The 12,541-nt window shown below is 40.0% G+C and overlaps 1 protein-coding gene across 2 annotated transcripts in view; it reads left to right on the forward strand.

Annotated features, from left to right (window-relative positions):
* Positions 1–12,541, forward strand: part of Rad50 (RAD50 double strand break repair protein) — a 73,998-nt gene that overhangs the window by 35,972 nt on the left and 25,485 nt on the right. The window contains exons 15-16 of one of the 2 annotated variants that reach the window (XM_023713213.1): positions 3,926–4,053; positions 6,974–7,198. In XM_023713213.1, the coding sequence (XP_023568981.1) occupies positions 3,926–4,053; positions 6,974–7,198 (353 nt within the window). Of the gene's footprint in view, positions 1–3,925; positions 4,054–6,973; positions 7,203–12,541 lie in introns of both variants that reach the window. The other variant, XM_023713214.1, reaches the window with a different exon arrangement.

Genomic DNA, 12,541 nt, shown 5'->3' on the forward strand with positions numbered 1-12,541 from the left:
ATACACCTATATTCCCGGCACTCGGAGGCTGAGGTAGGATTGCTACAAGTCTGAGGCCAATCTGGACTACATAGTGAATTGAAAAGCAACTTAAACTACATCGTGTGACCCTGTCTCAAAAAATTGAAAAAACAAAGCAAACCAAAATAATTCCCCAAAACTAAGATGCATAAGCTAGACTCAAACTTGTCTATCCTCCTCCCTTAGCCTACTGAAGTGCTGAGTTTATTCTTATTTGTTGTCAAATAAGATTTTATTTATATGTCAACAGATAGGTAAGTTGAGATTTATTTGAATAATATTTAAATTTACATACAGGATCATAGCACTTACATTATTCTGTACCATTTTGCACATAACTTGATCACACATACTAGCTCACAGATATTTTCTTCTTTTCAAAAATTGTATAACTTATGTACGTTGATGTTTTTTTCCTCATGTGGATTATATGGCAGTGAATATCCTTTTGTATCTATTACTGTTTCCTTACCCTCACTTTTTTTTTTTTTTCGGCGGAACTGGGGATTGAACTCAGGCCCTTGAGCTTGCCAGGCAAGTGCTTATTCTACTGAGCCATCTCCCCAGCCCCTCACATATCTTTATGTAGAATAAATTCACAGAAAAGGGGTTGTAGTCTAAGATATTCTTAAAAGTTACCTGTAAGAAAAATAGGAATCACTGACCAGTATGTATAACTGTTCTTACTTTAGCTGGGATTCATGGTCCCAGAATCAAGAGGTGGAAATGTAAGTTCACTCCTTACAGTTAAATCCTGGTGACCCACAGGCAACACTTTTCCTTCACTTACCATGAGTTTGTGCTCTTCTGGTGTATCAATTACTTTTCTCTTGGCTGAGACAAAATACCCAACACCCAAAATTAAAGAACGAAAGGTTTGTTTAGTTTACAGTTAGTGGATGTTTCAGTCTATCCTCTGCTGGCTCCAAGGCAGCATGGCACAGGGCGAAGGGCAGCCATTTGTGGCCACGGAAAAGAGCAAAGAGAGGAGCAGCAGCTGTGTGTAAGCCTCTCTCTTTTCCCCACATTGTGTTCAAGCTATCCGCCCTAGGACGGGTATAGCACTCACACCCATAATCCCAATGTTGGATCATGAATTAATCACAAACTCTAGAAGCCTTCCTCAGTGACTGCATGAGGCTTTGGGGGGCAACTAGACACAAACTGCAACATCTTGCTTACCAGACTTAGTTGCAGAGAGAGAAATGCTATTACCAGGAGACAAAACAATGATTCCCATTGAACTGGAAGTTCAAGTGAATATTCATCTACTTGAGCTCCGTATGTTGCTTACTCAACCAACAGGGGAGTTACAGGAAGGTGATTGATTCACACTGCCAAAGGGAAATTGGGCTGTTTTACAATGGAAAGAGTATGTCTGGAAGACAAGAGAAACTTTTAACGTTTGTTCTTTTAACGTTACCATGGCATGTGATGAAGGTCAAATGCAAAGTTAGAGCAACCCCATCCAGGCACACTACAAATGACCCAGATCCTTCAAAAATGAAGGTTTGGATCACCACGCCAGGTAAAGAATTGTGACTAGCTGAGGTGCCTACTGAATGCAGATAGAATACAGAGTGGGTAGTACAGAAAGGTAGTTACGAATACCAGTTATGACCACATGCTAAGGACTTTAATTTTCATGAGTATTTTGTCCCTGTTTTGTAAGAATACATTTGGATATTTGTAGATGGTCCAGCATTGCTCAACAATACATCATGGTGAACTTGCACAAACTAAGATGGCTGCATCATCATGACGAGGTGCAACCTAGTGGGGTCACTGTTGTATAGGCGGTCCATCACTGATGGAAAACTAGTGTAGTATTAGATGGCCTTTTTTTATTTTAGGGAAAGGTCTACAGGGTGTTCAGGGTCTTACTACTAGATTGGACTCATAGTGATTTGTCTTTTTACATCTTCCCAAGAGCTGGGATTACAGGCAAGCACTACCATGTCCAGTCTCAATTGCCATTTCAGCACGCCCCGGGCCTGGGAATTGAATCCCTGGCACCTGTGCCTGCTTGCAGGTGCTTTAATCTGCTGAGCTATTTGGCCAGCCCTAGATGACCTTATTGTTAATTTTACATTATATTTAAGTTATATGCATATCAAAAGAAAAATAAACATTATCCAAGAACTTCATCTCCCCTTTGGGGAAGGGATTAGGGAGTTTTCTGGCATATGTAGGACATTGTGTTTATTGGGGAATTAACTGTTGTTAAGAAGATACTCTTGGGTGCTAACTTGATTTTTTAAATTTTTTTTTATTTTTTAGGGAAGGGTCTACAGGGTGTTCAGGTTCTCACTACTAGATCAGACTCTAGTGATCCACCTGTTTACAGCCTTCCAAGAGCTGGTATTACAGGCGCACCACCACACCCAGTCTCAATTGCTGGCTTAGCGTGCCCTGGGGGCGGGACCAGCATGGCAGGCCCGGGGATTTAACAACAGGAGCCCCTGCACCTGCTTGTAGGCACTTTAATCCTTTGAGCTATTTGGCTAGCCCTGGGGCTAACTTGAGGTAGAGTAGTCATATGTAGGAATCCTCTTGGCTGAACTGAGGAAAATCTAGAGACTCGGTAAAATGCTGCTTCGAGTATGAGGGTATTTCCAGAATTGATTGGCCTCAGGAAGACACAAAGATATCTACGAGGAGATTTCTTAGAGCCAGTGGTGTCTGCAGTTACGGAGGGTGAGACATCCTGCAGAAGCTGTCTGCAAGCTTCGTATTCTGGGTGCCAGGTGCATGACCCTGGCCAAGTCTTCAGAGTCGGAGAGGGCGGTGATGTAACTTTCACTGTGGGTTGAAGACCTGAGAATCTGGGAGGCCGCTGGTCTGTGTCCTGGATTCCCAAGGCCACAGCACCTAGAGTTTCAGTCAGTGCCCAAGCGCAAGAGGAGGAAAGTACCTGTTTCAGGGGCACAGAGCAAATGCTTTTATTTTACCATTTAAAATTTTAGTTTTGGGCTGGGGAGATAGCTCAGTAGAATAAGTGCTTGCCTGGCAAGTGCAAGGTCCTGAGTTCAATCACCGGTACCGAAAAAAAAAAAAAAAAAAAATTCAGTTTTATGTGAATGTTTAATAGTGAACATATTTTCTAGAGCTTTTACTAAGCACTTTAAAACTTTATGAAATAGTAAATAAGTACATAACAGTTGTATTGGTCAGGGTTTTACTTAGAGGAACAGATTAATATAAGGAACAGGTATTAACACAAGGTATACAATGTATAAGGAATTACAGGATTGGCTTAGGACAGTCAGCCACAGAGTCAAATGGGGGAGTGTGCAGAGAGTGTCTGCACACCCCAGACTGAGGAATTCAGCCCCGAGGTCTGAAGCTCACTGCTGTGCTCCGTGCAAGTCTCTCTTCATCAGCTAATGGGTCTGCGACGGAAGGCGAAGGATCCAAGCCGGAGGCCAAAGAGTCGGCGCTGCAAGCCAGGCCATGAAGCCCAAGCTGAATATGAAGACTGACTGCTTCCTCAACCCCTTTATATGGTCTCTTGGTGCTTAGTCACTCTGGGGGCAGAACCAGTTGTACCCCAGGGCGGGACCCCCACCAGCCAGAACTGGGCCAAGGAGTCATCTGGCCAAGTTGACACAATGTATCAACCATTACAACAGTACATTTATGAATAATTTATTTTGGGAACCTCCACTCACCTACCCGTTAAACAGAAGGTGTGGTTTTTACACCAGCAGCAAAAACTGCTCATTAGGAGGTGTCCCGCCTGCAGCTGGTTACGTGAAGGCCATTGTGCTTCATTCTCTCTGCGTGCAATTTAACATGATGCGCAGTCAGGCAGAATTAGCACTGCCTGTCAGCACTTGCCTGGTGTGGGTCTTGTGTTGGTAATTTGGTTATTTTTGTTAACTGATTTATTACTTACATTTAGATACAAGAAAGGTGGCTACAGGATAACCTTACTTTAAGAAAAAGAAATGAGGAACTGAAGGAAGTTGAAGAAGAAAGGAAACAACATTTGAAGGAAATGGGTCAAATGCAGGTTTTGCAGATGAAAAAGTATGTCCTTATTTTAAGAATCTTTATTATAAATGTGAGAATGCCAAATTTCTTCTTTATAGAATAGGCTGCAGGTTAGTAGCCCTTAAGACTTACAGGAAGGTGAACAGATAGGCAGATATATTGGTAGATATATTTTGTAGTCTTAAAAATTGAAATGCTGAAGAAGTGACATTAAATTGATGATCACCTGAGTGATGGGCAGTAATTATTTATTATTAGGGAGTTTTGGTTTTTGAGACAGGGTCTTGCTATGTAGTTCATGCTGGCCTTGTACTTATAGTGATCTTCCTGCCTCAGCCTGTGGAGTACAGTGATAACAGGCTTGTGCCACCATGCCCAGCTTTTATTCCATATTAAATATGCCAGGTCCCCAGACTTGTGGCCCAGTGCACAGAATAGTGTGCTGATCACAAAAGAATTTATAGCCATGAGCCTGTCCTGCACCAGAGCTTGCACACCGTTTAGAGTTGCCGATAGCAGTTTGCCAGAGGAAACTCACTCTAGATTGGCCCAGTTGTGATTTTGTAACAATGAAAACTTTTTTTTTTGGGGGGGGGAGTGTGAGGTGGGGTAAAGATTAGCCAGATTGTTCCTTCATCCAGTCTTATTGGTATTTACTGTACTTTCTACCTTCTTAGTACAGCAGAAAAGGTTTTGTTCCTGTCTTAGATACCTTAGGAGTTCTGTGAGAAGCTGCTGATGTTGAGTGTCTTGGCTAGAATAAAAGGTGTACTAACCAGACACTTAGATAATAAGCCACCTCACCTGGTTCAGTCCAGATCTCATTCAGCCGTTCCTTCTGAATTTTTTATTGCTCTTTTTGAATTTATACAGAAATCTGGGTTAGGGCTGGTGAGATAGATCAGCAGTCTAAGCACCTGCCTGGCAAGCACAGGGACCTGAGTTCGATCTGCGGTACCGCATGCTGCGCTGGCCTCACAGCCCCTGGCGTGATGGCCATACTTGTAATCCCAGGGCTGGGGAGGCTGAGAGTCTGAGCTGCTTGTGGAGAGATCTTATGCCTACCAAATAAAGAAATTTTATTTTATTTTATTTTATTGAGAAACAAATATCAATGAGACAGTTTCAAAACTGATTAATAGGACAGTTTCAATAATTAATACATTGTACATGGTTATCTTCTTAGTGGTTATCCGTAGCAAATAAATAAGATTGAAAAAATAAATCTGGATCAAAAAATGCCTAAGATTTTCTTAAAGATATACTTAAAATGAAGCTTTAATTTGATGTGTAAAACTGAAGAAATGGTTAATCTGTATTATTGTAATAATGTTGGTTTAGCTTTCCAAAATTTCTTCCATATGTAAAGGAAATCATACTTGGTCACTAGAAGAGTGTGCCATCTTCAGCCTTTTCATTTTTTAGACAATTGGACGTGAAACCTAGAAAAATCAGAGGAAGTCAGGGTGAAAGCAAGAATGGTGACTCCTCTTCCTGTCAGTAGCCTCTCCCAGAAGTTGGAGAAGCACTATTCTAAGAAAAAACTTTGGCATTTATTCTTTGCTGCTAAAGACCAAACCACAGATTTAAAATTTTATTTTATAGTTAGTACTAAAAAGTGCTTTTTACATCCATTCAGAATGGATGAGTGTATCTGTTCTTTTTCAAACTTCTCTTCAACTAGAATGTAACAGCTCAAATGTATAAGAATGTTCATAACCTTACAAGCACTGTCTAGGATGTAAGATGCTTAGGAAGTGATTGCTAAATGAAGATTCACAAAACATAGAGTCTGAGTAATCTGTCAAGTTAGCAGAAAAGTGAGTGTTTATTTCTTAGTCATTATGGTTTTTTATGCTTGTGCAAGAGAACTTTTATTTTCATACAAGAGTCCAAATTTTTAAACAAATACTGTACTCATATTTAGTTCTTTTTGTATTTTTAGGGAAGGATCTACAGGGTGTTCGGGGTCTCACTTTTAGATTGGACTCATAGTGATCCATCCACCTGTTTACAGCCTCCCAAGAGCTGGGATTACAGGTGCACGCCACCATGCCCAGTCTCAGTTGCCATCTCAGAAACCCCGGAGGCGGGGCTGGAACAGCAGGCCTGGGGATAGAACCCCAGGCCCCTGCACCTGCTTGCAGGCACCTTAATCCTCTGAGCTATTTGAAGTCAGCCATTGTCTTTTTGTTTGTTTTTTTTTTTGACGGAACCAGGGATTGAACTCAGTCCCTTATGCTTGCCAGGCAAGCACTTACTCTACTGAGCCATCTCCCCAGACCCCCTCTGAGCTATTTGGCTAGCCCATCTTACATTTAGTTCAAATAAAAGTTTATATTTTACATATTGTAAGCAAAAAACATGTTATGCAATACCCCTCAGTGTTGGTGACTGCACCAAGTTCGTGAATTTGTAGTGTTAATACCTATCTGTGCTTTACTTAGGTTAATCAGTGTCTTAAAGCTAGCACCTTTCATAGGTCTCGCAGAGTATGAGGGTTAGCTAGCTTAAAAAGGTTAGTTGTTCAGAGACTGCACATGATGGCGCATGCCTGTAATCCCATTGCTTGGGAGGCCTACACAGGAGGATCATTGTGAGTCTCATCTGTGTAGTGAGACTCTGTAGACCCTGTACTAAATACAAAAAAATGGGGCCGGCGAGATGGCTCAGTGGAGTAAGCACTTCCCTGGCAAGCACGAGGGCCTGAGTTCAGTCCCCGGTTCCGCAAACAAAACAAAAGAAAACAAAAACAAAACAAAATTGTTCAGAAACCTACATGCTGCAGAAATTGAGACTTATTTTAGTACCAAAGCCTTAGAAGCAAGGAAAGACCCTCTTATCGTGTACTGATTGCTAGGAAGAAGAACACCTATCTAAAGATTCTGTGACTTTTCCACTTTGGCTTCATAACAGCTAACCAGTGGTCCTCATTTGTCATTTTCCCCCTTTGCAGTGAACATCAGACGTTAAAAGTGAACATAGATGATATAAAAAGAAATCGTGATTTGGCATTGGGGCGACAGAAAGGGTATGAGGAAGAAATTATTCGTTTTAAGAAAGAACTCCGAGAACCTCAGTTTTGGGATGCTGAAGAGAAATACAGAGAAATGATGATTGTTATGAGAACAACGGAGCTTGTGAACAAGGATCTGGACATTTATTATAAGACCCTTGACCAGTAAGTATTATTAGGATGGGGACTTAGTACTCATTGCATTGAATACCGGCTGGCATATTTTAGTCATGTTTTCCTATTTCTTAATGTGCTAGTTCATACATAGCATAGAACGGTGAAATATATGCATATATCCATACATATATTTACTTAAAGTATAGAGTTATAAAGCATATTAAGGAGGACTCAGAATACCAGCTTCCCCTAGTCTACCCAAGTCTACCATTATAACTAACTGGCCTCCAATTTAGTTTTTTCACTTGCTTTAACCTTCAGTCATCTTTGCCTGCTGTAATTATGACAGAGATTGTTGTTTACTTTTTAAAAAATGGTGGATTATATTTATGTTGGGTTTCCAGTTTTTTAAAAATGGGGTTCTGAATACTCATCTAAGATTTGCCTTTTTGTTTTATTTCTATTTATATTGGTTATAGCTATAGTTACTTCATTTGCACTGCTATATATACACTTGATCTTAGCCAAAAGGCCGAGAAGCAGTTGCACTGCTATATATAATTTTTTAAAATTTTCTTTTTTTATTTATTTGACATAGGGTCTTGCTATGCAGCTTAGACTCATAGTGATCGTCCTATCTCAGCTTCCCCAGTGTTGGGATCCCGGGTGTGTGCCACCACTGCCTGGTTTTGGGACTGGCATGGCATGCAGTGCTGGGGGTTGAACCCAGGTGCTTGCACTTGCCTGGCAGGCACTTAGACCACCGAGCTATTTCCCTAGCCCCTAGAATTTTTTAAGAACACACCACCAGTATCCATTCTTCAATAGTTGGACATTTAGAGTTTTTTTCTAAGCCTTAGTAAAATAGTCTTGCCTCCAGGAACATTTCTTGTCCTATCTTTTGAAGCACAGGTATAATAATAAATTTATAAACGTGGCACTAGGTCACACAGTATGTTCAGTTCCATTGAATCTTGTTTTCCAAAAACACTGACTTACATCACAAGGGTTCTCATTGGTGTATCTTTTCTTTCTTTTTTTTTAAATTTTATTTATTTATTTATTTGTTTGTGTGTGTGTGTGTGTGGCCAGCTCAGCCCACCAGGGGGCGGGGCTGGCTGGCATGTGGTGCTGGGGGATCGAACCGCAGTCCCTGTGCTTTGCTAAGCTTGTTCTAAGTAGATGCTTTAGACCACTGAGCCATCTCACCAGCCCGGTGTATCTTTTCATTGGTTGGTACATTTCTTAATATTTGCCAATCTAGGGCTGGCTAAATAGCTCAGTGGATTAAAGTGCCTACAAGCAGGCGCAGGGACGGGTTCAATTCCCTGGGCCCGCCCATGCTGTGCCCATCCCCAGGGCTTTCTGAGATGGTAGTTGAGAGTGGGCGAGGTGGCGTGCACCTGTAATCCCAACTCTTGGGAGGCTGTAAACAGGTGGATCACTACGAGTCTGATCTAGTAGTGAGACCTGAACATCCTATAGACCCTTCCCTAAAATTAAAAAATATATATATAAATACATATGTGCACGTATGATATATGTATATCACATATGCATGTGTATATATCATATATGTATATATCATATACTTTTATATATATATAATATATATGTGTATATATGTTTGCCCATCTAATGGGTTTAAAATGATAATGTCTTCATTTACAGCCCCTTGATTTCTTAATTTCTTTTAAAATTTTTTATGATAAACTCAAATTAATTTGTCTTTTTCAGACAGGGTCTAACTATGCATTTTAGGCTGACCTTCAGCTTACTTTGTAGCTCAGACTGGTCTCAAACTTTCAGTGATCCTCCTGTCTCAGCCTCCCAAGTGCTGGGATTATAAGCATGTGACACCACACCTGGCACATTTAACTTTATTTTTATTACTATGTATTACTTTCAAATTAGTGGGATGCAGTGATGGGTACTTATGAAATACAGCTACTCGTTTTTCAGCCCAAACCCATACCTTTCCTATCTTGCTTTCAGGTCATTTTTTAGCTTCCACATATAAAAGAAAGCATGTAGTACCTACCTTTCTATATCTAGCTTATTTCATTTAATGTAATGTCCTCTAGTTTCAAGCATTTTGCTGCAAATTACAGAATTTTATTCCTCTCCTATTTTCTTTATCCATTGATGGGCACCTAGGCTGATTCTGTATCTTGGTTCTGGGGTATATTACCACTGTAAACATGGGTATATAGCTATCTCTTTGATGTGCTGATTTCATTTTCTTTAGATAATGTATCCAGAGGTGGAGGAGCTGAATCATCTGCTAACATCTTTTTTTTTTTTTTGGTGGAACTGGAAACATCTGCTAACATCTATTTTCCTAAGGACCTCTCATTCTGTTCTCCATAATGGCTGTACTCGTTTACATTCTCACCAACAATGTATAAGAGTTTGTTTGTTTTGTTTTTACTATATATTTTTGCCAGCCTTGGTGTTGTTTTGTTTGTATATTAGCCATTCTAACTGGGGCAAGATAGTATTCCGTTGTAGTTTTGATTTTGCATTTCTCTGATCCTGATGGTATTGCGGGAGCATTTTTTTATGTATGTGGTGGTCATTAGTGTTTCTTCTTTGGAGAAGCATCTGTTCGGACCACTTGCCCATTTTAAAATGAGATTTGTATGTATGTGTTTTGTTTCTGTTATTGATTTGGTGGTAATGTTATTGAGGATTGAATCCAGTCTCAAACACACTAGGTATATGCTCTACCACTTAGCTACAGCACCCTGTCTGGACTACTTGGGTTTTTTTGTTAAGTTTTTTGAGTTCTTTATATATTCTGAGTATCAGCAGTCTGTCAGAATACTTGGCAGATATCTTCTCTCATCCCATAGGTTATGTCTTTACTCTGTTGGATATTTTGCTTGCTGTGAAGAAGGTTTTTAGTTTGATATAGTCACATTTATCAATTTTGCTCTTTTTTTTGTATGCTTTTAAGGTTCTGTTCAGAAAAATCACTGCATGTATCAGTGTCTTGAAGTGTTTCCTCCATGTGAAGTAGCTTCAGACTTTCAGGTCTTATATTTCAGTCTTTGATCTATTCTGAGTTCTTTGGCAGAACCAGGGATTGAACTCAGGCCCTTGAGCTTGCCAGGGTGGTGCTTATTCCACTGAACCATCTCCCCGGCCCCTTCTGAGTTCATTTTTGAAGTGGGTGAGAGGTATGGGTCCTGGTTCATCTGCATGTGATTATCCAACTTCCCCAGCACCATTTATTAAAGGGCTGTCTTTTCTTGGATGTCTTCGGTGCATTTATTAAGAATTAGGCATTTATGGTTTGGTTTTTTTAATTTTTTAATGTATTTGGTACAGTGTCTCACTACGCAGCTCAGACTCTAGCTCTCCCCGTTTTCAGTCTCTCCAGGGCTGGGATTACAGACATGCTCCACCATGCCCCATCTTGGTGGCCAGCTATGCATGTGGTGGGTACATGAGTTTACTTCTAGGATCTCTGTTCTGTTCCATGTTTGGTATTTTTTGTGGCACCACCATTAAACTGTGGTCCCTACACTTGCCTAAACTTGCCTAAGCAGGCACTTTAGACCTCTGAGCTATCTTGTTGGCTCTGGTTAGTGTGTTTTTATGCCAGTACCATGTTGTTTTGATTACTGTGACTTTTTTTATTCTTATCAGACTCGCAGTGATCCTCTTGTTTTCAGCCTCCCAAGCGCTGGGATTACAGGCCTGCACCACCACACCCAGTCTCATTTGCCATCTCAGCATGCCCTGGGGACGGGGTTGGCATGGCATGCTGCGGTTTGAACCCTGTTCCCTGCCCCTCTGGCACTTTAATGAGCTATCTGGCTGGGCCTGTACTGTGACTCTTAATATGACTTGAAGTCAGGTATTATGATGCCTCCTGCTTTTCCTTTTTGTTCAAGATTTCTTTGGTTATTCATGGTCTTTGTGTTTTTATATTAACTTTAAAGTTTTCTAGTTATAAAGAATGTCGTTGGTATTTGGATGGGGACTGCATTGCATCTGTGTTATCTCTTTGGAAAGTATGGATATTTTAACAACATCAGTTCTTCTAAACCATAAAGATGAACAGTCTTTAAATTTTTGGTGTATTTTACAGTTTCTTTTGTAATTTTTATTGTAGAGCTCTTTGACATCTTTTGATTCAATGGTTTCACTTCCTGTGTTTGGGTTATTTTAGGGATGGACCTACAGGATGTTCAGGGTCTCACTACTAGATCAGACTTGTAGTGATCTACCTGTTTACAGCCTCCCAAGAGCTGGGATTACAGGTGCACACCCCCACGCCCAGTCTCAATTGCCGTCTTATGCTCTGGAGATAGGGCTGGAACAGCAGGCCTTGGGAATTGAACCCCTACCCCTGTACCTGCCATCCACTTTAATCTACTAAGCTATTGACTGGCCCTTGTATTTGGCTTATTTTACTTAGCATAATGTCATTCATTTCTGTCCATTTTGCTGCAAGTTCTTTTTTATGATTAAAAATAGATGTATATTATTTCTAGGGTTTTTGTGTTGTAATTTTTAGGAATGAGATCATTGCTTTCATGATTTCTTTTACTAAATGTATTATTGGTGTATACAAAAGTGGATGATTTTTGTATGCTGATTCTATGTCCTTTACAAAATTTATCAGTTTTAATCTTTTGGTCGACACTTTAGGTTTTCTAGTTACAGAATCATATCACTGAAGACAGCGATAATTTTCCCTTCCTAATTATTTGTCTTTTACTTTTATGCCCTGTCTGAGTGCTCTGGGGGTAAACATTGTATTACCCTGTTAAATAAGAATGGTGAGGATGGACACCCTTTTTCCTAATCTTAGATGTTGACTGTGTGTTATTGTGTTGAGGTATGATCATTCTATATCTGACTTGCTCAAAGTTTTATAAAGGATGTTGAATTTTGTCAAAGGCTTTTGTTTTGCATCTATTGAGGTGATCTTTTATGTAGTTTTATGTTTCAGTTGTCAATGTTATATATTATGTTTATTAATTTATAGAATGTTGAACCATCCATGCATCCCTTGGACAGATTCAGTATTATGGAGAATCTTTTTTTTTTTGATGTGCTGTTGAATTTGATTTGCTAAAATTTTAGTGATTTAGTGAGGCCCTGTATCTACAAAAGAAAAAATGAAAGCACTGGTAACCTGGAATAACGTAGGTGCAGAATGACAAACACAGCATGATTACATGAAGTCTAAAAAAAATGGTCTGATGAAAATGAAAGTAGAACAGTGTCTACCAAAAGCTGGGAACAGTAACAGGAAGGAGAGATGGAGCATAGTTGGCTCTAAGATGTAAAGATGGGCAACACAAGTTCTGTTGTTCTAATATACAGTAGGATTTTAGATAATGACAGTGTTCTGTATTTTTTTTTTTTTTTTTT

This window comes from Octodon degus, unplaced genomic scaffold (genome assembly GCF_000260255.1).
Source record: "Octodon degus isolate 3935 unplaced genomic scaffold, OctDeg1.0 scaffold00029, whole genome shotgun sequence".
Taxonomy (NCBI): domain Eukaryota; kingdom Metazoa; phylum Chordata; class Mammalia; order Rodentia; family Octodontidae; genus Octodon; species Octodon degus.